Below are 25,929 nucleotides of genomic sequence, written 5' to 3' on the forward strand. Positions count from 1 at the left end.
CCCTGCAACGACTTCACGTAGTTTTCTGCCAGCACGCCCGCCATGCTGCTGTTGATCTGCACGTGGTTGAAGCACCTCGGCTGAGCAGCATCCACCTCGTTGGCCACTTGGGCCATCGCCCCTCTGAAGTCGGGGGCGAGGCTGCCGAGGCCGAGGTTCATGATGGCCTCCTCGGTCAGCGAGCTCTCAGGCAGGGGCGGAGGGATGCGCATGACTTTGTAGGGAATAGGGCCGGGCCTGGCTTCGACGAGGGAAGAATGCTGGTCCTTGAGGACGATCAGGACTTCAGGGGCGTTGAGCTTTTCTTTGCAGTGGGAGGTGGCCTACTCGTGGATACGCTGCAGAAGGGCCAGGAAGCCGCGCTGGTACTGCTCGTCGTCCACCCGCAGATTAAGCACCAGCACGGAGCAGAACCCGTACATGAACCGCAGTAGGTCTTGCTCTGCTGGACTGGCAAACAGGTCGCTGAACCCTTCACAGTCGATCAGGTAGAGCGCCCGGCCCGGGACGCAGGATTGGCTGCAGATCCAGCTGCCGACAGTAGGCCCGTACTTAGAGAACTGGTGACCCCTGACCTGCCTGCTTTAGAGCAGCCAGTCCACCAGCACCGACTTGCCCGAGTTCTTGGGCCCCAGGAAAGCCACAGGGGCGACAGTTTGGCTAGGGTCTTTCGCCAGAAGGTCGAACAGCTTGTTGCTCAGCTATAGCCGCGGCATCCTGCAGGAGCTGAGCAGCGACAGCCGCTGCGCCTCGGACGGAGCCGCCTTCTGCCGCGGGCGCTTGATGGGTGCGCTCTTGGGAGCTTGTGCGGCGGTGGCCTCGTCGGTTTACATAAGAATAATTATCACCCCTCCAACTCGGCCAGCAACCACTCCAACCCCTCGTCGAGTCCATCGCATGTCTTGGCCGAACAACTGACCACAGTCCACTGTCTGCAGAAGATGCGCTCCACCCGCAGCGCAGCCATAATCTGCTCCGCGTTACAGGCCGCCATCAGGTCCTGCTTGTTCGCCAGGATCAGGATCGGCTTGCCCGCCAGCTCGTCATAGGTCAGCAGCTCGAACAGCTCGAGCGCGGCCTCACTCATTCTTTTGAAATCGGACGAGTCCACCACGAACACCACGGCATCACACCCAGTAAAAAAGTTTTTCCAGTGCCCGCGGATGGCCTTCTGTCCCCCCACGTCCCAGACCTAAAGCTTGGCCCGCTCACTGGCCAGATACTTGATATTGAAGCCGATGGTGGGACTGGCGGGAAAAGAGTGGTCCCCGGATATGGCTCGCAGGAAGGTGGTTTTGCCGGAGTTATCCAGCCCCAGCAGGATCAGCCGGGCCTGCTTCTTGGCCCGGCCGAATATTGCGTCGAACAGCTGGTCACCACATTACTCCCATATGAAATGTAGGACCCACGGATTGCCCGCGGAATTCCTCTGTACCTCTCGGCCCTGTCTCCGCAGTGACTCATGGCAGCTCTGTCCCAAATGCCTGCCCGTCCACCTGTCGCACTCCCAGCGCCTGTGCCTGCAGGAGACCATGGCCCGCGCCATCCTCGATGCCGGCTACAAGGAAAGCGTCATCCGGCTGATCGAGACCTTTCGGATGAAGCGAGTCCAGCTGATGGTCATTGTGAGCGACTGTCTGGACTCGCTCGAAGGCAGCCTGGCCCGCCTGGAGCACGCGCTGCTCAAGGAGGATCCAGCCGAGCTGCTGCCTACTCTCATCCAGGCCACGCAAATCGACTGCCAGTTTTCCTCGGACTTCATCAAGATCAACTTCGCAGAGCCGTAGAAGCTAGCTGAAGTCAACCGCCACTTCCAAGAGGCTGAAAGCTTACTGCTCGACAAGTTCAGGGATCTCGAGCGAGTCCTTTCCAAGGAACATGTGGTCACCCTCTGCCGAGGCGAGGGACTGGGCCCCACCCTGATCCTCCCCGCCGGACACGTCTCCGCACTGACCCTCGCTGCCCCACAGCCGGCAGAATTGGCCGGCGTGGTGCTCTGCCCAGTCTAGACTTCGGACCAGTCCGACATCGCCTACGAGCTGACCGTGCTGGAAGAGGGACTGCGGGTCATTGCCGAGACTTTCTCCAAGCCTGCTTGCCGATTCCCGCTCTAACTGAAACTGACTCGACCGCTGCCCCTGAAGCCAGGACGGCAGTACGAGGTGCTGCTGGCCCGGAGCGCGGCGGTGGGGGTGCGGCGGGTGGTGGGTGGGCGGAGCGAGGTGGGGGGACTGGGGGTGAGCAGGTGCTGGCACGACCAGGGCTCGACGAACGCTGAAGAAGGATAATTTTATGGCTTTTTGCTGGCCCAGGAATGAAACGAATTCAGAGATAGACTGCCTGGCGCTTGACGTACAGCTTGTCTTCGGCCAGCCACTCCCGGTCCTCGTGGCCCCCCGCCTCCTTCAGCCGCAGGGTCAGCTTCGGCCCGATTTCCTGTAGCGCGACCGACTGCCCCGCCTCATCGAAGATGTACCGGTGATGCCGCAGGAAAATGAAGTCTCGCTGGTTGTGGAAGGTAACCACTCGCCTGCCTCTGAACTCGGGCCGAGGCGGGAACAGTGAGGCCAGTAGTCTGCCCGTGCGCCTGCCGATCCGCGAGTTGAAGTTGTTGAGGATCAGCTCGGGGACATGGTCGGTCCAGGTGCCGTGATGGTCGATGTCCTTGTTAAGCACGAGTGAGGTGGTGGCGAACTTGAAGCTCGGCCCGTCAGGCAGCATCACCACGAGCAGCTGCCTCAGTACGGTCTTGGTCTCTCTTGCCACGATCAGATGCGTGAAGTCTTTGCCCTTGCTGGCCTCGAGGATCTCGGGCAAGGAGAACTTGCCTCGCGGGTAGTAGTGCGTGTTGGGGATCAGCTCCCGGAACTACCGCACGAAGTCGTACAGCCTGTTGCTCGGGCGCGGTGTGGTGGTCAGCACGATGTTGGGCTGCCGGTTCCCGTTCAAGAAGGGGGTGAACTCGTCCTGGGCCTCCTCCTAGTGCAGCTCCTCGTCCGACTCCAGTACGAAGTTCTCGTCAAAGATCCGTTTATCCTCGATTGTGACCGGAGCCTGTTTTTCCTCCTGGCCCTGGGCCACGCGTTTCTTCCTCGCAGAACGCTCTTTCCTGCGGACTTTCTCCGCCAGCTCCTGGCGACGGACCACCTGCTGGGCGCGGACGAGGCGGTTGTGGATGAGGGCGGGCGCCTTGAGCTTGCGGAGGGTCTCGCGGGTGGCAGGCAGGCCTTTCCACTTGGCTCTCTTCTTTTCAACTTTGGTCATTATCACGTCAGAGTAGGTTCATCAGCTGCTTGTTCTCTATCCGCTGCACCATCCGCGCCATATCCTTCCGCACCAGCTCATCCTCCGAAGCCGGCACCTGCCGCCGCCAGGCCACCCACTTCGACAGACTGAACTGCGTCCGCATCGCCGAGAACCGTGCCGAGCAGGCGAGGGCCACTGCCGCGGTGATGAAGTAGGCGATGGGTTCCATGACGTCCCAAGAGTAGGCGACAAAAGTGCCATATCCGATGACCCAGACAAGGGCAGTATTGGCAACCAGCAGGCCGAAGAGCACAGACCGGTCGCGCAGGGTCTGGGGAGGCTTGAACTTCTGCTCGACCAGTTCCTGGATCATGGCGTTTCTGTCAAGCTAAGTGCGCCCGCTGGTCTGTGCGGCCAGCTTGCTGATCATCAGTTCAGTGAACTCCGCCTTGCTCATGTTTTTCGGGAGTTGGGCCAGGTCAAGGGTGGCGAGATAGGCGCTGATGCTCTTTTTGTAGAGGTGGGGCAGCTGGTACCCTTCCAGCCGCAGGCTCTGGGGAGGCTCCTCACCTGCCACTGTGACCATAGCCAGCTTCGTTCCTGCTCGTTCCAGAAATAGCCTCTGCCCGCAATAGAAGGTGGCCGGGTTCTCATCGAAGATTTCGGTTTGGTCCAGAGTTGTTATTCTTAGAGGGTCGGGACTTTAGGGCAAGGGCTGTCTGGCCAGCAAGCCCGCCTTGAGACTGGCAATGTCCACTCGCTCGAGAGGGCTCTGTGCGCCCTCTCCGATGAGCTGGGGGGGCTGCCCGAGCAACAGCTTGTAGGCCGGCAGCCCCTTCGAAAATAGCCTGCGGGGTACTAATATCATTTTGTTTATCAGTACATGCTCCTACGCAACTGCCTGCGGCGGCTAATCAAAGTCAAGGACCGCTCCCAGCATCTTATCCTCGCGGACCCCGCCCTGCCCCTCCACGCCATCCTGGCCCAGCCCTGTCCCTCTCTCGTGGTGGCAGTCCAGGAATACCACTCCCTCTGCATTCCACTGGTCCGGGACTGCCCCGAGGGAGAGGAGGTCAAGATCGCTGAATCGACCAAGCAGACCTTTGTCCCAGGCCGGGTCAACAGCCTGTTCGAGCCAGCGCCTGACACACCCTATCAAGGAGGAGTTGAAATCGATCTCAGACGCCTGCATGGCCGGCGGTCTTTCACAACCAAGCAGGCGGCTGCCAAGCCTTACCGCACCCCGAATGCACTGCTGAATTACACCAGGTGCATTCGCTCTGACGATCTCAACATCTTCGAAGGCGGATTGGCCCAGCGCGAGCAATTCCTCCTGGACCTGATCGCCAGCCATGAGGGACCGTCCATCATACTAAGCCAATCACCAGCATTCCTCTCCAAGTTGGTCTCCAGCCACTCTCAGTGTTATGGGCTGGCTCCAGCTGCCCCGGGGCAGTCTCTGCTGCTGCCGCTGGTGGGGCTCGAGATTGGGAGACAGCTGGCGGCCGAGTAGCAGCACTGCCTGCTAGTGGTGGACAGCTTTGAGCCTTTCGACCAGGATCGCAGGCTGCTGGCGAAGGAGGCGGGGCTGCCTCAACAGGCTCTGCCCTGCTTTTCCCAGCAGTGGTACAATGACTCCCGCAGCCGGACTAAAGGGTCGGTGACTCAGTGGATCGGACTGACCCCTGAGAAGCGATACTCGGACAGCATCACCTACAGTCACGGGATTCGCTCCCTGGCGCTGCCGGTCAAACTACCAGTCGCACCGAGCAGGGCGGTGACTTCTGGCCTGATGGCCCAGCACCTCAACCACCTTTCAGAGGAGCAGAAGCAGGAGGAGGTCAAAGCCAGTCTGGGAATCAAGGACGACCCGTGGGACAGATATTTCGTGCTGGACTCGGACTGGTGGGTGCAGGGGCTGCTAGAATACCGCCAGGGGTAGCAGCTTCAGCCCCTGTTTGAGGCCTTTCTCGACTGGAACATTGCCGAGGACCACGTCAGCCGCTGGCGGATCAGTTCTTGCCAGGCGTTCAGGCTGTTGGTGGAGCGGGAGGGCGAGGGCCTGCTGGAGGTTGAAGAAGGGCCTCGGAAAGAGGCCTTCGAGCGGTTTCTTACCCTGGCCAAGTTGGAAGGCTGGCTGCATCAGTACAAGCGTGATTATTTCTGAGAGATGCACAATTTCGTGAGCGAGTTCAGCACCTTGCAAGGGCAGACTTTCCGGCACTTCTTCATCGCCCAGGAGCAGCTGCGGCTGGCCGACCTGGGCACTTCCTTCCTGGTCGGCAGGGAGCAAGCCTACTTCGCGCACCTCAACTAGGCCTGCCTCAACCCGGCCATCCAGCTGGACCTCGAGTACCAGCGCACTCTCCTGCAGGAGTTGGCCTGTCCACGCGGCCAGTATTCCTTCGAAGGGAACGAGCTCAAGGTCTTGAGCGTGGTGTAGCAAGGCAAGGTGTGCCTCCTGGGGACCAAGTATGAGCCCTGCAAGGAACCGCCTGAGGAGATCATGATGGCCCTCTGCAAGCACATGCTTGAGCAGGCGGAGGACGTCGGGAACTGCCAGAAGGCCCGCAGGGAGCAGCTCAACGCCCGGCTACTGTGGGTGGAGGGGCTGGGCAAACCAGACCATCTGGAACACGCCACCGAGCAGGCCCGGCTTCTGCTCAACCGCGTCAAGAAAGGACTGGTGGCAGAGTGATCGGATGGTTGATATTTAATATGCTTGCACTGTGCCTCCTGAGCAGGGGTGCTGCCTTGCCCGCCCTGCAGTGCTCGCCCCACTGCCCTGAGCAACTCACCTTCCAGGTGCTCACTGCCGCCTGCCGCAAGGCTTGCAGCCGGGCCCGGCTCCTGCTCCTAAAATAATAAACCCAGTCCCTCTGTTAACCAACTCTCTACTTCGATGAGGAATCAAAGCAGTGTATGCCCTGCGGGCCGCACTGCCAGGCCTGCGATGCCGGCGAGTGCCACGTCTGCTAGCACCCCAGGCTGCTCGAGAGAGGCAGCTGCGTGACAGACTGCTCCCCAGGCAGGACTCCCGCCGAGGGCCTGTGCGTGCACAGCCGCGGGCTGCAGTAGAAGAACTACACGATCGTGCAGACAGGCCCGGGCTAGTACGAGATGGTCTTCGATGTGAACCCCGGAGAAACGCCCACTTTCCAGGTGCAGATCAAGGACCCCAAGGCGGTCACTGCCAAGAACGGCAACATCCCGGTCGAAACCCATCAGACTGTCTCTCTCAGCAGCTCGACCCAGTACCAGGCCACTGAGGCCAACCAGTACGCCATCGACGTCACTCGCCTGATCCTGGGAGTCTACGTGGCCGTGGTCTTCGTGACCTTCTGGGAGGGCGCCGCCGTGTGGATGTACTCCTGCGCCGCGCTGCAGGTGCTGGCGCTCAGCTACTACGTGAACGTGATCTACTCGCCGACCATGAGCCATGTCCTTCTCCAGTTCCAGTGGGGCGTCTTCCTCGACTTCATCCCCAACCCCCTCGCGCCCGGGATCGGCAACGCCACGCTAGTCACCTCCCTGCCTGACAAGGTCTTCGAGAGTGTCGGGGACAACCTGTTCGCCAGAACCGCGGGGCATCTGCTCGCAGTGGTCATTGTGACGGGGGCGGTGGCCCTACTGGCCGGGTTGCTGCGCTGGTAGCGCATTTTCCCAAAGGCCATCACAAAACCCGCGGATTCCTTCTTCCGCCACTATGTCAAGTTCCGACTGTTGAACGAGACCCTGCTGCTGTTCCTAGGGCCACTGGTGTTCTACGGCTGTCTGCAGTACTACCACCTCGGGATCGACAGCTTCGCGGATGGACTGGGTGTGGCACTTGACGTGCTGCTGCTGGGGTTGGCTACGGGGTGGCCCGTATACCTGGCCTACCGGCTCTGGTATTTCGCAAACAGCCAGTTCACCCTGCACTACGTTATGCAGGAGGCAGAGGCTCAGCTGCTCAGCAACGTGGACTCGGAGGACTTCAACAGGGGCCACGTGTATGCCTACCAGAGCCGGGTGCTGGACCTGCGTAACCCCCGCTGCCCGCGGTTGAACCGAACGGCGGTGTACCCGATCGAGTGCGGAGACTCCTTCTGCTTGAGCGGCCGTCTGCACTTCGTAGTGCTCTACGGGCGCTTGCTGCTGACCGCGTTGGTGCTGGCTGCGGCCCTCAAGAACCCGATAATCCAGGCGAGCGGGGTGCTGTTGGTCAGCCTGGCCTACCTCTGCTATCTGCTGGCGGTGTGGCCATCGCGGCTGCTGCTCTGCAGGGTCAAGCTGCACAACTGGGTGACTCTGTTCAGCGAGCTGCTGCTGCTGGGCTACTACAGCGCAGTGCTGGCCTTCGCCATCCGCGACCAGTGGGACTCCGACTTCAAGATCGCCTACTGCCGGGGCCTCTACATCCTGGTTATCATCTTCCTCGGCCTTCATGTGATCTACTTGATTGCCCGGGCCTGCTACGAGTTCTACGCGCGGGCCTGGATCCCCCTGCTGCGAACCGCCTGGTTCGCGGAGGAATTCCCGGACACCCTTGAGGCCTGCAAGGCGGACATCCCCAGCAAGCCCAAACTCGACCGAGACAACCTCCCGGATATTGAGAAGCTGCTGGAGAAGCGGCGGAAGGCGGCCAAGAACATCCTGCGGCCGAAGGTCAACCTGGAGCTGCTGGACCAAGCCTACCTGCCGGAACACCTCCGAAAGCAACCCTCCGCCAGCGAAGTCATCCTCAGCAGGCGCAGCGAGTACTCCACTTCCAAAGTGTCGCTAAGCAAGCCCGAGCGCAAAAAGGTCATGGGCAAGGTTTTCAAAGCCCCGGAGAGGGAGTCCGCCAAGGACGACATCTATGAGTTGGTCATCAACTAAGAGGATGAGTTCTTTGACCGGTTCCACGCCCCGCCGAGGCCCGCCGACCCTGAAAGCGAGACCGACTTCACTTACGAGTACTGGGACGAGAGCTTCGAGGAGGAGGACTTCTAGGCCCGCAAGGACGAGATCCTGAAGGGGGCGGCCGGCGATTTTGTATGCTGAGCTGATTCACATCTGATGATGATGATCAATTAATGATTCCTGCAAGGTCAGCAACGCAGATGTCTTCATGCCTGCTAACCAGCGGCAACGAGGGACCAGCACACCTGAGCTGATCAGCAATCACAGTGCTCTTAGCTTTCAGTATTCTTGGCAGAGCCTGATAGCCCTGCGGCAGCACCTGCTCGCTCTGATCCCTGCCGATTGGTCCTATTTGCTGCCACTTACTTGTTCGATCTCAGATTTCGACGGTCTCAAGGCCGGCTGGAAGGCCGGATCGTAGACCTGCATCAAGGAACAGTCAGAAGCAGACGTGTGCTGTTTAGCCTATGAGGTAGCCCGGCCGATTCACTTGCTCATGCCAAGATAAATCGTCCTTCTTGCAAATGGACCTCCAACCACTCCACTGCTTCAGCAGCGATCCCTATTGTATATCGATAGGCCGATGCCAGTTGCGGTGCAGTTTGTCTCTTTGGCATGTCGTCATCGACAACAACATCAGTTAATTGAGTTGACAGCTGGCGAAAGGACCGAACTCTGCAGCAGCAGGACTTTGACGCGAAGGGTAGACCGTGCAACTGCCGAGCGCTAGTCTGACATGGCTGATCCTGGTGCTCCTCAAACCTGGACACAACGTCATCACAGATTTCGGGCTCTCAGGAGACTACCTAGCGGCTGGAAGTCCTGCAAGAGATACTGCGGCAGAATGATGCACACCTCTGTTAAAAGCCTGCGTTATGGCCAGCGTCTTGCCAGGTCCATCATACAGTCCGCCTGCTCGTTTCATTCCCTCCATTACGTGATCGGCTACAAGGAGGCCTTCTTCAACAAAACCTCGGCAATCCTCTGCGTGGTGATGGAGTACGTGGACGACGGTGACCTGTGCCACCTCATCAGCCAGGCGCAGGACGTCCATCCACGAGGAGGACATCTGGAAGGTGGCCTACGACATCACGACGGGATTGAAGACCCTTCGGAACAAGAAGATCCTGCACCGGACCTCAAATCAGCCGACGTGCTCATCGGGCCGGGGGAAGTCGACGCTGGGCACAAGGCGCACCAGTATGATGTAGACATCAGCTGACCGATCATTCTTCATTGTTGATGGAAGCCGATCCGCTCGAAGTGCCCGACCACCTCATCTGTCCTCTGAGCCAGACCATCTTCCGTGACCCTGTCGTCGCATCCGATGGCCACACCTACGAGCGCGAGGAAATCCAGCGCTGGATGCAGGACGAAGAACATCGCTCGCCATTCACCCAGCAACCCTTCCCCCACCGCTTGCTGTACGAGAACGTCCACGTGCGCGCACAGGTAATCGAGTTCAAAGATGGGTACGAGCAGAGGAGGCAGTACTAGGACGCCATCAAACTCCAACTGAAGATCATCGAAGAGCAGGCTCGCCAGGGGCCGACCCCGCAAGACTGCGAAAGGTGCCAACAGCTCGAAGAGACTCTGAAAGCAGTCCTCCAAGCGCAGGCCCAGGAGTGCCGCAATTGCCGAACCATGCGCGATCAGGTGCGGCAGCTGTAGCGCGAAATCGAGCACCTCCGGGCCGAGCAAAGAAAGGTAAGCGTTAGCCTTCATCAGGTCAAACCCGTCGTAATCGAAGGGTATGGTTGGGACTAGGTGGCACAGCAGCTGGACTCAACTCCGAAAGCAGTGGAGGAACTCCATCTAAAAAACACGTACCTACTTCACCAGCACGTGACAATCTCATTAGCCGGTGACAATCTCATTAGCCGGTGACAATCTCATTAGCGAGTGACAATCTCATTAGCCTGTGACAATCTCATTAGCCTGTGACAATCTCATTAGCCGGTGACAATCTCATTAGCGAGTGACAATCTCATTAGCCTGTGACAATCTCATTAGCCTGTGACAATCTCATTAGCGAGTGACAATCTCATTAGGCTGTGACAATCTCATTAGCCGGTGACAATCTCATTAGCGAGTGACAATCTCATTAGCCTGTGACAATCTCATTAGCCTGTGACAATCTCATTAGCCGGTGACAATCTCATTAGCCTGTGACAATCTCATTAGCCTGTGACAATCTCATTAGCGAGTGACAATCTCATTAGCCGGTGACAATCTCACCAGTCTTGGTGAAGCGATGGAGCGTTTGATGTCAGCACTGGTCGACAGCCACGTCAAGCGTATAACTCTCTATGTGCGACGCGACTTCCAGCTATGCGAAAGAGAAGCGACTGCCCTTAAAGCCCTCAACCGCCTGCCCAACTCGCACAGCTCCGCATCGTCAACCGCTTATAGCCGCTCTAGTGTGGGCCTTTCTCGATACGATTCGCGCAGGTCGGACTCAAGGCGAAGGTCATCGAGACGACGGAAGACTGGCGATGACGCAATGAATCAGCATTATTCCTCACTGATTTCGAACTAGGACCATGCCGGCATCATGACTGCAGCCACCTTCCGCTGGTAGGGGCCGCATGCTCACTGTTTAGGTAGAGGGTTGAGGTGGAAGAGGTTCAGTCGGCAGAGTATACTTGAATCAGCTCAGACAGCACCGTCCGCTTTCAGCAAAGACTCGCGTCAGTGATGAATGCCACAGCCTTCAGCCCTCCTCGCCCGCTCTCGTTGTCTTGCACTAAACAAAGTGTGGGTATGAGTCTCGGTTCATGCAAGACACTTCCAGAGGAGAATCCAATAGAGACCGTCCTTACAGCCTCTACAAACTGATATTGATCAGTTGTCCCACAAATTCCTTCCGGAAAGCAACTGGGAACTGAGAGCCGATCGAAAGCAACTATGACACCACTTCGCTGTTCCTTCATCCCGCTCAAAGCCGAGCCATCACCTCCCAGCCTCTGCCCAACATCAAAAAGAGCAGAAAGTCCAAAGTGGAGGAACAGCACCTGCAGCTTCTGCCAGCAGGTAATCCCCAGACACGCGGGTTAGAGGCACGGAATCGACGCAACGAGGAGTTCAAGCCCTGCCGGCACTGCTGAGCAGTCATTGCAAGATGGTGTTGGCCACCCGGTCCGCCAGGAAGGGCGTCAAAGCCACGCCCATCCCACCGCAGCCAAAGAGCGAGAACGTCTGGGAGTCGATCTCCTCGACGTGCGTTCCACAGTGTGCGTTGTCGATGAACCCCATCACCCCGCTCCAGTGGAATTCAACCTTGAAGTCGTGGTGCCCGAGGATTCTACCGGCTAGCTGCTCCAAGTAGGCTTTCACCTCTCCTGACCGGGCCTCGAAGCTGTGCGTCTTCTCCACCGACTAGAACAGGTGCCTGCCCCCGCCGAGCAGGAGGCGGCCGCCATCCAGCCAGCGCCAGTAGTCGTAGCCCCGGTTGAGATAGCCCATGGCCGAGCCGGGTTGCGGACTGGCCCGGTGACGATGACCTGCCCGCGGCCCGGCTCGACCCGCACGCCTTCGGGCACCAGATGGTTCTTGAAAGAATTGATGCAGAGGAAGGCCTGCCGGTACTGGTACTCAGACTGCTGGGTCTGCACCACCCCCTTCCGCAGGATACCACCTCCTCCGTGACGATCGCCAGGTTTTCGTTCTGCAGTAGTCTCCGCCGCAGCGCCTTCATGAGCTTGACCGGGTTTATGCGCCGTCTTGTTTGTTGAAATAGAAGAGTCGAGCTGACTCGTCGCCCAGCCGGGACTCACGCAGTTCGAAGGGAGGTTACAGCCCCTGGGCGCGCAGGTAGTCGTTTAGCCGGTGCATGAAAGCAGTTTTGGCCTCGGTGGGAGGGTCGTAGTCGAAGGAGCCCACGCGGCTGGCGGCCAGCTAGGGGAAATGACGCCGGACCAGCTGCAGGCCCTGGAGGCGGTCTCTTGTCAATTCGAAGACTGCCTGCTCACCGAGTCCCTCCACGTCACTGAAGATTTCTGCAATGTTCGAACAGGTCAGAAACCCCGCGTTGCGTGTGCTGGCCCCGAGCGCGAACCGGTCCCTCTCGAAGATGACGATGGCGAGGGCGGGGTTTTTCAGGTGCGCGCAGTAGGCCAGCCAGAGCCCCATAAAGCCTGCGCCGACGATGGCCAGGTCGACGCGCTGGGTGAGTTCGATGAGCTAGTCGTGCTCCCAGAAGGAGCGGATCTTCTTGCGACTGGCGAGGCTGTGGGCCAGCTGGGAGAGTCGCTGCATAATTGAATCAGCCTCACAAGGTCTGGAAGGGCAAAGAGCAGAGCACTAGAGTCCACTCCACCAGCCAGGGGTAGCCCGCACTGCCCCCCAGCCGCACCTCCACCGAGTCCAGCTTGTTCGCCCGGAACTCCAGGGCCGCGCGCCCTGCTTTAGTCGGATGACCGTAGCCCCGCCCTCCGCTCGCGTGCCCTGTGCGCCCATGATCTCTCTACGGATGACGAATTTGCGGGTCAGCTCGAACTCCGGGCAGAACAGCTCGAGAATTTTTGTATTCGCCGAGACGATCAGCGCCTGTGTGGAAAGGGTTTGCTTGCCCTGCTGCAGGTATAGCGCTAGGTGCACCTGGTGGTTTTCCCGCTTCAGCCGCTTTACCCGCCGGCTCCCCTCGTTCAGCTCGCGCAACTCGTCGGCCCCGAATTCGGGCGGAGGACTGCCATCGAGCAGCCGGTGGATCTGGCGGTGGACGAGCAGGTCGGGCAGCCTGCGCAGGGGTGAAGTGAAGCGCGTGTAGTGAGTCATCATCGAGAAATGGGTACCGCCCAGCCCGGCACGGTAAGTGGCCGGCTCGTGACACATCATGTACCGCTTGGTCAGCCACTCGAACACCAGCGGGGGCAGGGTGGCGCCCTGCAGCTGCTCGAAGAACGAGGCCACGTTCTCCAAGTTGACGGCCTTGACCCCCAGCGACTCGAGCTCCCTCCTGAAGTTGTCGATTTCGTGGGGCCGGGGAGGCGGCTGGGTGATGTTCAACCCGACCTTCGGGGCATGCTTGAGCAGATAGTTGGCTGCCTCCTCACAGGCGATGTTCATCGCCTCTTCGATGACCTCGTGCGTGTCGTATCGCTGGCACCGGACCATACCAGTCACAACGTCCCCCTCCGCCTCGAAGTCGTACTCCAGGTGCTCAGTGAAGAGGTAGCCTTCCCTGATCCTCTGCTTTTTGCGGGCAGACATCACCGCAGAGAATCTGCACAGGATAGAGGACAGCTCGCCCTCCTGCTGCTGGATCGCCTGCGCGCCCACGTAGCTCAACTGGGTCTGCGAGCGGATAGTCGTCTTGGCCAGCCTGGCCTCCCGGACCTTACCGCCTTGCGAGTTCAGGTAGCTGAACACTGAAATCGCACACTTTGGGCAGTCGGGGGTCAGCGAGGCTTTCTTGCACAGCTCCTCGGGCAGCAGCTCAACGAACCTGCTATGCAGATAGAGTGACTCGTGCAGTCGGAAGAGGCAGGGCCAGTCCAGCCCGTCCGCGTAGGCCAGGGGGTCCGCGATATGCACTCCCAGCTCGAACAGGTCCTCCTCCAGCTGCACAAACGAAATGGCGTCGTCGAGGTTGGTGGCGCCCTCCGGGTCGATCGAAAAGACATACTTGTCGACGTGCTCTCGGCCCGCGGGGTAGTCCAGAGGCGTGTAGGAGCAGCGGGTGGGCTCGATCTCGTGATCGAGTAGGATGAATTGGGTGATGTCGTGCAGGCAGGTACTGCGACCAACCACCGCCCGCAGCCTGCAGGTGGGCAGCTCCCCCTCGAAGGCCAGAAAGCTGGCCTGCACCAGGTCTTGGTCACCGTCTGCAGCAACGTCGGCAGCCACCACTCGCATGGTAGGGTAGAGCCTGCTGTAAGGAGTGAACAGCCAGTCCGGTGGCGAGGGGCCCTGCTTCTGCAGGAGCCCAATGAGGGGCTTCTGCAGTCGATAGTCGAGCACTTCTTGCACGCGGCACTCAAATTCGGTGGTCTGGCCGAACCGGTTTTCCTTGGCGGTGAACCTGACGTAGGAGCGGTGGAGGGCCTTGCCGAAGTGGTCATGGGCTGGTGAGGGGCGGACACCTGACGACCTTGCGGGCATCGGGCTCGCGGGCGTGGATGCGGGCCTCCGCGCGGAGGTGGTCGAGCAGCAGGAACTCGCCCTCAAAGACTTTCTACATAAAGAAGATTCAATCCCCCTCGGGGTCGATCGGCTTTTCTGTAATTTGTTGAGATAATGTAAAGCTAGAATGCGGGGCTCCAGGACCCCATGCTTTCTGAGGCCCCTGGGCCTGCCCCTTCGCCGCCCCACCTCCGCCTCATGCTCCTCAAAAACCTCAGGGTCACCCTCCGCAACCCCAAAAACCTCATCTTCCTGCTGCTTACGCCCGTCCTCGTCTGCCTGTTTCTTATGGGCTTCCAGGAAATTACCACTGCATCCCTGCGCCGGGAGGTGCCCGAGCACGACCTGATCCGCCTGCCCGCACTGCCAACCTGCGGGCCCTGCCGCTACCGGCTGGGCGTCGTGCAGCTGGGCCCACAGGCCGACTGGAGCACGTTCGCCTTGGACCAGCTGATGGAGTTGAACGGGCTGACGGAGAACGAGGTCTGGAGGAGGAACATAAGCACGATCGAGTAGTACGAGCAGGTGAACGTCTTCCTGAACGGGAGCGAGAAGGTGCAGGCGGGCGTGCTGTTCTGCACGGAGGAGCGGCTCTGGGTGGAGTCCATCCAGGCGGAGGTGAACTGCTCGCGGCTGCCGGTGTCGCGGCAAGGCGTGAACCAGACCCTGGCCTACCTGGTAATCCAGAACCGGACGAACTCTCTCAAGAATATTTTTTCGGACTATACGATGCCGCAGCCGGTAAACCCGGTGGCGCTGGGGCTGAAGCGCCAGCTGGACCAGGTGCTGGCCGAGTTCGCCACCGGGCACGCCGTCACCCTCAGCCTCACGCTCCAGCCGTTCCCCTCCGTGGCCAGCCGGTTCTTCGAGGGCTACGACCTCATCACGAACACCGGGGCCTTTTACTTCATGATCCCGAGCCTGTTCGCGATGCTGTCCGTACTGGCCGAAATAGTGCGGGAGAAGGACCTGCGCCTGCGCAAAGGGCTCATCGTCTACGGAGTGCCCCACAGCAGCTACTGGTTCAGCTGGGTGCTCACCGCCTTCTGTTATGCCACCCTCGTCACTCTCTCCACGGTGGCAGCCGGATACGCCTTCCAGTTTGAGTTCTTCACGCAGACGCCGTTCCTGGTGGTGCTGCTGCTGTTCTGGCCATTCAACCTGGCGATGGTGTTCCTGGGGTTCGTGATCGCGGCGATAGCGCCGGACCTGAAGTCGGCCAACTCGATGTCCTACGCGTTCGTGCTGCTGGCGATCGTGATGCAGGGCTTCCTGAACAACCAGAACATCCTGTCATTCCTGTACGAGGTGGAAGCGGGGTGGGGCATCGTGCTGCTGCGGAGACTGCTGTGCATCTACCCTCCCTTCAACTACTCCAAGATCTTCGCCACTATCACCCTCTACAGCGGCCGGCATTTCGAGCTGTCCGAGGGCAAATGGGTGGATGGGCCCGGCTTCAAGTGGGACAACTTTTGGGACCCCCTCGAGGGCATGAACATGGCTGGTGAGGAATATCACGAGTACGCTCCCTACCTCAGTTCCCTGTTGCTGCTGGCCGACGCGCTGGGCTGCCTGCTGCTCTGCCTTTACCTCGACCACGTCATCGAATCCAACCGTGGCCGCTCCGAAAAGTCTTACTTCTTCCTCACCAAGCGCTACTGGATGAACGTCTTCGATTGCCAGGTGCCGCGACAGGAGGTAGACCTCTACCTCAATGACGAAGTGCACTGTGACGAGTCGATCCGCGCCGAGGCTATCAGGGTCCTCGAGCGCAGGCGCACTGCCGGGGTCTGCGAGGGCATCCGCATCTGCAATGTCAGCAAGTCCTTCTTCCGCGGATTGTGTCGGCCGGCCGAGCTCAAGGCCGTCCAGAACATCTTTCTGGAGGTGGGCAAGGGCGAGCTACTAGGACTGCTGGGGCACAACGGGGCCGGCAAGACCACCCTCATCAACATCCTCACCGGGATCATGGAAACCCAGAACCCTGAGGAGAGCGACATTCTGATCGGGGAGCATAGCCTGCTCGACAACCCCAGTCTTGCAAAGAGGGGCATCGGGGTCTGCCCCCAGTTCGACATCCTCTGGAACGAAATGACTGCCCGCGAGCACCTCGACATGTTCGCCCAGCTCAAGGGAATGCCTACAGACTCCATCGAAAACGCAGTCAATGAAGAGCTGTAAGCCGTCAACCTCTCGAGCGTGGGGGACAGCCAGGCGCGGACCTTTTCGGGAGGGATGAAGCGCAGGCTGTCGATGGCGATCGCCACGATCGGTGACCCGGGGGTGGTTTTCCTGGACGAGCCGACGACCGGCATGGACCCGAAGGTGCGCAGGCGCGTGTGGGGGCTGATCGAGAAGATCAAGAAAACTCGGGCAGTGATCCTGACCACACACTCGATGGAGGAGGCCGACATCCTCTCGGACCGGGTGGCAATCATCAAGGACGGTAGCCTCCGCTGCCTTGGCACCTCTTCCGAACTCAAAAACCGATTCGGAGACGGGTTCCGGGTGAGCCTCAGTGTGGAAGAGGGGCACGCGCAGGAAGTCTTTGAGATGCTGCGGCGACTGGCTCCGAAGATGACGCTGGTGGACAGCAGCGGGGGCAGTCTGATCTGCGGGCTGCAGGGGGTGGACCAGGTGGTGCAGTTCCTGAAGAAGATGGAGGCAGAGCCTCTGAAGGGCAGCAGCGAGGCCCAGCTCAAAGAGAGCATAAAGGACTGGGGCGTGTCCGACTGCAGCCTCGAGGAGGTGTTCATAAACGTCACGAAGTCTGGCGATTGACTCATCACTCATTTATTCGGCAAGACTGACACCCCTACGTCAGAGTCTGGTCGGAGTACACCTGCGTCTTCCTCTGCAGGATGAACTCGTAGGTCGTCAGCCCTTGCCAGGACAGGTAGCCGTGGAAGCCCAGCAGCACTGCCACCATCACAGCCGCTAGTGCCGCGGGCAGGCATCCTGCCCATTCAAGCACTCGCACCCATAGCGGCAGTTCGCTTTCGGTGATCAGGTAGGCCGCATGCGCCAAGAAGCAGCCCAGCAGAAGCATCGTGCAGCAGGCCAGCCCGAGGAAGGCCCGGTAGTTGGCACTCCCGATACAAGTGTTGATCCACTTGCAATGATGGTCGAAGCCCCTTACGCACAGGCCACAGCGTTTGCAGTGCCTGGTGCTCGCCTCCACGTATAGGTTGCACAGGTCGCAGTATGGCGCCCCTTCTGCATTTGACACCCCCTCGTCCCACTGGCTGATGCAGACTGTTACGGCTAGGAACAGAATCACCAGGAAAGTGGCGAGGACAAGGTAGACAACAAGGAAGGGCAGAACTGGCCGAAGAGCGTGGGCCAGACAAAAGACAGCGGTGAGGTAGGCCAGCCCGGTCGAGGCGACAACCAGCTCGAGGCTGCAACAGGCCTTCTGCCTTTGCATCACAATTTCAATTCTCTTTGCTGTCCGAAATAGTTTTTATTATACATTAATGGAGTTCAAGAAGGTGCTGGTAATCTTCAGTGGGGGTACGATCTCGATGCGCCACAACGAGGACCACACTCTCTCCCCCGTCCGCGACTTGATGCGCGAGGTCGTCAGTTCTAATGCTCTCATCTCGGACCAAGTTCTGCGCCCCGAGGGGTGGCTGGTTACTCCCTCCTCGGTGGACGGGCAACGGGCTGCTTTTAACACTCTGGAGATCGACAACCCGATCGACTCTGCTGACGCCTCTCCTCAATTCTGGATAATGCTGGCCGAGCTGGTGTTCAAGCACTACGAGTAATATGACGGGTTCGTGGTGGTGCACGGGACAGACACGATGGCCTACTCGGCCTCTGCGCTGAGCTTCATGCTGCTGGGGCTGTAGAAGACGGTGGCCTTCACGGGGTCGCAAATTCCGATCCCGTTCATGGCCAGCGATGCCGCGACCAACCTCGTCGAGGCCATCTGGACGGCGGCCTACTCCGAAATCCCTGAAGTAGTGGTAGTCTTCAACCACAAAATCCTGAGGGGTAACCGGTCGAAAAAGGTCAGCACTTCGGACATGGGGTCCTTCCGCAGCCCCAACTACGCGCCCCTGGGACAGTTCCGGACCAAGGGCATGCACATCCACCGCCACAGCGTGCTCCCCTCCATGGGCCCGCTGCACCTCAACCGCGAGCTGGCCTCGGACGTGCCGCTCTTCAAGCTCACTCCCCGGCTGAACTTCGAGTTCATCCTGCGCCAGATTGAGACCGAGGGTGCCAAGGGGTGTGTCTTCGAGGCCTACGGGAGTGGCACTATTCCGAAGCCGGTCGAGCACGTCATCGCAACCCTCATCGCCAATAAAGTGCTGGTGGCCGTCGTCTCGCAGGTCGACGAGGGACAGATCTTCCCGGTGTACCGGTCAAGCGACGGCATCAAGGACTGCGCGATCTGCAGAGATATGACTATGGAAGCGGTCTACACCAAGATGTCGGTGGTGCTGCAGATGTGTCTCAGCTACGAGGAGAAGAATCAGCTGATGATGAAAGCAATCTGTGGTGAGATGGCGTGATCTGAAAATTTAAACATAATCTCTTAGTTAAATTTAAACTAGGCGTTAGAACCTGCTTTTCAGAAAAGAAAACTACTCGCTGGCAGGCCATGCGAAATTACTTATTTTCTACATAAGCCACATGCACCGGCAAGGAGGCCAGCCGGCCACCCGGGGAAGCCATTCTGCGATAAGAAGCAGGCACTAAATATTAACAGAGATCTAGAAACGGCTGGATATTGAGGATCGATTAAATAATATGGAGAAGCGGCAGGAGGAGCGGACGCTGAGCTCGCTGAGGGACCTGCGGCTGGAGGGGGAGCGGCAGGAGGAGACCAAGGACAAGCACGGCCGGGGCATGCGCAAGAACCTGGCCATCAAGGTGCAGGCCGAGGACCTGACCATCTACGAGCGGTTCAAGAAAGTGGAGAAGAAGAACAACAAGGACAACGTGTCCTTCATCATTAAGTGCCTGAGCAAGCACCTGGTCTTCTGGTCCCTGATGGACGACATCCACACCATCGAGTACCTCATCCACCACCTCTTCTACTGCGAGGTCCCTGCCGGCGAAAACATCATCCAGCAGGGCGACAACGCCTCTTCCTTCTTCATCCTCCATAAGGGCCGCATCGAGGTCCTCGTCAACGGCGTGCTCAAGAAGACCATCAACTCCGGCGAGGGCTTCGGGGAGCTGGCCCTGCTGTACAACGCGAGCCGGAGCGCGACCTGCCGGGCGGCCGAGCCCTGCGAGCTGTGGGGCATCGACCGGCCCACCTTCCGGCGGGTCCTGGAAGAGATAAACACGCGGCTGTACACCGAGAACCGCAAGTTCATCAACGACGTCAAGTTTTTCGCGGAGCTGTCTGCCAAGGACAAGGACGACATCGCGAACATCCTCAACCGCGAGCGCTACAAGAAGGGCGACACCATCGTCACCGAGGGCGAGCCCGCCTCCTCCCTCTACATCATCAAGTCCGGCGAGGTCCGCGTCATGAACAAGCACATCGAGGTGACCCGCCTCCGCGAAGGTGAGTACTTCGGCGAGAACGGGCTCATGGCCGACGACCAGACCCGCAGCATGACGATCGTCGCAGAGAAGGAGACTGTCCTCCTCAGCGTCGGCCGGGACAGCTTCAACAAGGTGCTCGGCAGCAACCTCCACGTCATCGTCTTCCGCAGCAAGATCCGCGGTATCCTCTCGCGCTCGGTTTTCTTCAGCAAGCTGAGCAAGCTGCACCACGAGAAGCTGATCGACGAGCTGGAGGTCAAGCGCATCGAGTCCGGGGAGGCTATCTGCACGCCCGGCATGCCCTGCCGCAGCAAGATCTTCTTCGTGCTGGACGGGGAGGTCACCCTCGACGGTAAAAAGGTCGACCACCGCAACGTCTTCTTCGGCGAGGAGTGTCTGGACCCCGCCAAGGCGGAAAGCGCCTATCCGTTCACCGTAACGGCCGTCAAGCGCAGCTCGTACGCGGCGATCGACTTCGAGGCGCTGAACAAGGCGGTGGGAGGCAGCTTCCAGGAGGCGGTGCAGCGGGTGATGAAGGCGGGCGAGCACAGCCAGAACTACTCGCACGAGCTGGCCCGCAAGCGCCAGCAGATGGCCGAGCTGCCGCTGACCGACTTCGTGGCCCTGAAGAAGCTGGGGTACGGGCAGTTCGGGTCGGTGTACCTGGTGGCGAGCAAGACTCGGAAGGAGGTGTTCGCGCTGAAGTGCATTTCAAAGGCGCAGATCGTGGAGAGCAAGCTGGAGAAGCACCTGGCCAACGAGAAGCACGTGCTGTCGCTGGTGGGCCACCCCCTCATGCTCGAGTACATCCGCTCCTACAAGGACGAGTTCCACATCTACTTCCTCATGGAGTACATCCGCGGCATGGAGCTGTTCGACGTCATCCGCGAGATCGGGCTGCTCCAGGCCTCAGAGGCGCAGTTCTACGTGGCCTCCATGATCCTGTGCATCGAGTACCTGCACGGCCAGCAGATCATCTACCGCGACCTCAAGCCCGAAAACGCCATGGTCGACCAGCGCGGCTCTTTCCGACTGATCGACATGGGCACCTGCAAGATAATGCGGCCGGCGCCCTACAACAAGACCTACACGATAATCGGCACGCCGCACTACATGGCGCCCGAGGTGCTGGCGGCGAAGGGGTACTCGCTGGCAGTGGACCTGTGGTCGATCGGGGTGTGCCTGTACGAGTTCATCGGGGGCTACCTGCCCTTCGGGGACGACGCCCAGGACCCCTACGAGATCTACGAGGAGATCATCAAGAACACCATCTCCTACCCCAAGTACGTCAACGACAAGAAGGCCAAGCTGCTCATCGAGCAGCTGCTCTCCAAGGTGCCCGAGGCCCGTCTCGGCGGCTCCTTCCCCGCCCTCAAGGCCCACTCCTGGTTCGCCAGCTTCGACTGGGTGCCGTGCTCACCAGGACTACCTGCTTTCGGGCAAGCTGAAGCCGCCCTTCGTGGCCAGCGAGAGCAAGATGCTCAACGTGGAGGCGATGCTGGCGGGGGCGAGCGGGGCGCGCTCCATCCTGGAGGAGATCCGCGCGGAGAGCGCGCTCAAGAAGCCGGGCTTCAGAAAGGACCTGGACCCTGCCTGGGACAAGGATTATTGAGCGCGACTCACATCACCTTCTTCAGGTACTTGTTTATGAGGCTCTTGTCCTTCTCCTCGAAGATGAACCTCCGCTCCTTCCGCGAGCTGCTGGCCTTCTCCCGCGGCCGGCTGTTCTTGATCTCGCTCAGGAACGAGTTCGACAGCTCCATCACCCGCTTGAACCGCTCCTGCTCCTTCGTCCGCTCCTCCTTCCGCTCCTTCTCCTTCTTCCGGTCCTCCTTCTTCTCCGTGGCGATCAGCGTTATTCGGAACTGGTCGTCCTTCCGCCCTTTCTTGCTCGGCGACTCCTGCCCCTGCCCCTGTCCTTGTCCCTGTCCCAGCGCCTTCCGGGCCTCTTCCGCCAGCGCCCTCTTAGCCGATATCGGACTGTACTTCATTCCCGTGCGTTTCATCACTGGTGGCGAAAAGGTGCTCAAGGCCTTCTGTCGCTCCTCCTTGGAGAGGTTGACTGGCTCACAAGCCGGGGCCAAGGGAGAATAGGTCAGGGCTGCAGGGTCGTACTGCTCCAGCATCCGGGCCGCACCCTCGCAGCCACCACGCAGGCTCTACAAAATCGCGTTAAACTAGCAGCTAAAGCGCACCCCCCGTGCCTAGGCATTCGATTTCAGTTTCCCGAAGATTTCCCCAAGCTAGGCCGCATTTTGAGGGATCGAACTCTCGGGCCGGAACTCCTGCTGGGTGACGTAGTGGTCGGCCAGACAGACCCGCTGTCCCCAGTAGACGATCGACTGCTCAGTTATTTGTTCGTGTGCTTGGCCCTGACTTTGCAGTGCCTGCAGCACGTGGACCAAAGGCGAAAGCGTGTTCACCAGCTCCTCCTCGGAGCCGCAGGCGTTCATGGGCAGGCTTGTCACCTCGGCGGGGACAATTATGGCACTATCGAGGATCTGGGTGACTGGCAGGTAATGGTAATGCTCGAAATTGGCCCTCTTGGCCCTAAGTTCCTGAAAGGCGAGCTGCTGCCTGGGGGGCAGACGCAAGGGCCTGTAGCGGAAGTAGGCCCCATCCCTGAGAAGCAAGGCGGAATCCTGGTAGTCCCGGACCAAGGTGTACTGGTTCATTTTATGATTAAGCTTATCTTATATGGATTGCTGCTTTTTCCCGTCTGACTCCAAAAAGCCCAGGGCCACTCTGCCCCGCGCAGGCCAGCCCCTCGAGTCCTCGCCCCCGCCGCCCCTCGAGTCCCTGTCCGGCCATCCCCTCCACAAGACCCTCGCCGCCGTAGAAAAGGAGTATGGGAAGCTGAGCTCCCGGAAATCACTACAGACCGAGAAGGACCTGAAGCACTTTCTGGACATGCGGGAGCAGGACGTAATGCACGTGGGGCCTAGCTTCCGGCCCTTACGCCGACTCAAGCTGAATTGGGATGCGAGTGGTGGTTGAAATGCAGTTGAATCTCGATCGATCACAAAGTGACATCGGGCCGGCCCGGGGTTTTGAACCGGTCGGGACTTTCCTCCAAGAATTTCAGTTTTTTGGACGAGAACGAGTCTAAGGAAAAGTCACCACTACTCGGTGCCCTCCTCGGTGTAGGGCTTTCTTTCGGCCTAGTGCTCTCGCCCTTCTTTTCATCCTTCTGTGCGCCTAGCCCGATAGGCTCTCGGGGCTTGAGTCGTCCGGTATAAGTAGCGATCTTTCCCAAAACGGAAGTCAAAGGCTACTGCCTTTCAGCTATTTTAAGTGTCCGGTCGAAATTGTAGGGCCGGGTCAGCTTGCCTTTGGTCTCCATCAGATAAGGTTCGCGCTGGTCTAGGGCTAGCAGGGGTAGCAAAAGATCGATGATCTCTCGGACTGCCAAATCTTAAAGCTCGTCCTCGTATCGGTGGTCGGTCAGCAGGGGCTTACCTGTGCTGTAAGCGTAGTTGACATTCTTCCAGACCTGTGGCTCAAGCGAGGCCTACTGGGTGAAGGGACTGGCCTACTGAGGCGCCAGACTGACCATTTCGGCGGTCAACCAGAAGAACTACCCGAACCGCTCCACCACATTTCGGTAGCCCCTGACCAGTCCAGCAAGAAGTCCAACCGCCTCCTTAGCTGTTAACTGGCTGAGATCACTTAGTCTACCGGCACTGCGAGCCACCACCACCTGTGCTTGCCCCAGCTCAGAACAGAGCGACCCCGCAAAAGAGAAGTCCAATACGGGCACCACATTTTCCCGGCGCAGCTTGCGGTGCTTGAGCAGCTCCAGCTCTGCGCGAGGGAGGAGCGCGGAGTAGAGTTCGATGGCGCGGCCGCGGTGGTCGAGGAACACCTGAAAGAGGCTGTTGGAGTGGTCGAGGATGAGGGAGTTGCGGGACTGGCTGGCCAGTTCGATATTGCTGCCCATTATTCCTGCAATAAACTGGCACCCAATATTTAGTGATGATTATAAGCCTGCTCTGGGCCATTTCTTGCTCGGCCCCCCACTTGCAGCTGCTGCCCCTCACCGCCAATCGGGCCACTCCCTCCGCCTACCTGCTCGCTCTCCGCCTGCCTCGTCCCGCCTCCCGCCTCTTCCTCCGCTGGCCCGAGGCCTACCCCCGGACCGCCTTTCTGCCCCCTCGCTGCGTGGCCCGCTCTGGGGCCGGCTGGCAGGAGGTCTCCTGCTGCTTCGATGACGGGATGAGCCGAATAGATCTGCTAAACGAGACAGACCGCTTTGAAGGAATTATCGAGGGAGTGGTCAACCCGGATACAGATTTCGTGACTGGATTTGAGGTCTGCCTTGCCAAAGATGCTGATTGCTTTCTACTGGACGTGCAACTCGGATTGGCAGCCCCTCCCGCCTCAAGCTTCACCCCGCTGCTGCAGGCGATCGGGCCAACAACCGTCCGCAGTACCACAACACTCCGCTTCGACGGGCTGCCGGCCTCAACGCAAGGCAATGCAGTCAGGGTCGTCCTCCCTCAAGAGTTCAATTCGCAGGGAGCAGTGTGCTAGTTAATTACTGGTGGCGGACGGCTGCAGACGGCTACCCGTACTTTTGAGCGCACTGTCGACTGCATGCTCCTTTCTAACAACAGCTTCTCGGCTCTTTAAGTCAGCGGCATCAAACTGCCTCCGGTGGCTGGCCTGTTTACGGACTTTGCAGTGGGCATCCTGGACACAAACACGACCTTCGTGCTAGACCAGGCCCAGGCCACTCCTCTGAACGTAGTTCGAGGGCTCATCAGCATTTCTTACAACCAAAGCAGCCCCTTCCGAAAAGGACTGTCTTACTACGATTTCCTGACCGATTTCAGCACTCCGACCAATTCATCAGGCCAGGTTTGGCTGACCTTCGGCCCAGAGTGGACCCTCCTTTCCTGCGATTTCCCCTCTAGCTCCATCTTCCCTAACAACACCATCTTGCTCTCTGCTGTCGCGATCGATCCAAGTCATCCCCTTCGACTTCGACTGGCCCTGCGTAACCCTGCTGCCCCAGGCTCGTACCCAGTGACCATCGCGAGTGCTTATGCAGGACAGGCAATCGACTCAGCGACCACCTCAATTGAAGTTAATGGCACTTGGGGTACGATGCAGTTGTTCTCAGCCACCTCAGGGTAGCCTCAGGTGCCTGCAGTGGCAGGCACGGCGGGCTCTCTCGAGCTGACCCTTTACCTGGGATACGCTCTGCCAGCCACAACCGCAGTAAGCAAAGGCACGATCGAGCTTGTTATCATTCCGCAGCTGACTGCCCCGGATCCAGCTGTCAACGGGCGACTGGTCTGCTACTTCTTCGGGAATAAGGCCTCGGAGAGCGTGACATGGGACAACTCAAACCCAGCGCAGACCACGATCCGGGCAACCACCCCCCCTGAGGACAGCTTCATCTACTCAGAGATCCCGATCTCGATCACAACCGAGGGTGCCTCAAGCCTGTCAAACACAGGTTTCCCGATCAACCAACTGGTGAGGCGGTATCAAGTCCGGGTCAGGTTCTTTATCGACGACTCGCTGCTGCACTCAGAGCTGTTCTTCACCGATGTGCTGCCAGCTCCCTTGGCATTCACTCCACAGGCCGTGAACGCTCTCCTGTAGGAGGTCAACTAGCAGACCCACCTCCGGATCGCTTTCCAGATGCCGCTCACTCTCAACCCTGCAGAACCATACGCCTTCCGCCTTACATTCAACAGGGACGGGTGGGCGCCCTTCATGGGGTTCAGCGAAGGTTCTGTGGTTTAGAGTTTCCCCTGTTTTGTCCACGGGGTTGGCTTCCCGGCGGCAGACATCAAGTGCGATCTTTATACGCATGCGACTGGGCCATACAGTGAGGGGGGACTGCCCTATCTCCTGATATACGGACTCCCGAGCACCCTCGCTGCCCTCGATGAGGTCAAGATCGAGGTGGGTGGCCTGCTAGTGGGGCCTGATGTGGGTCGGAACTGCGGGGTCAGGCTGGCTATCGTCCAGATTACGGCTGACCTGCAGTAGCAGAGCCACGAACTGTACTTTTTCGACATGGTCGTCTTCCAGACACGTTCTCCAGGGGCCAGAATTCCATCCGCAGGCTCATGCGTGCTGGCCAGCAACATCATCGCCGCAACCTCGAGCTACTCCTGTTCCCCGTCAGCACCGCTGTCTTCTGCACTC

General features: G+C 59.4%; 1 protein-coding gene across 1 annotated transcript; it reads left to right on the forward strand.

Annotated features, from left to right (window-relative positions):
* Positions 1-19,014: 19,014 nt before the first annotated feature.
* LOC127594927 (cGMP-dependent protein kinase-like) lies at positions 19,015-21,376 on the forward strand. The gene is given in 2 exon segments (XM_052056664.1): positions 19,015-21,171; positions 21,173-21,376. Coding segments are annotated over 2 exon segments (2,361 nt in total).
* The last annotated feature ends 4,553 nt before the right edge of the window (positions 21,377-25,929 follow it).

Source organism: Hippocampus zosterae, unplaced genomic scaffold (genome assembly GCF_025434085.1).
Source record: "Hippocampus zosterae strain Florida unplaced genomic scaffold, ASM2543408v3 HiC_scaffold_315, whole genome shotgun sequence".
Lineage (NCBI taxonomy): Eukaryota > Metazoa > Chordata > Actinopteri > Syngnathiformes > Syngnathidae > Hippocampus > Hippocampus zosterae.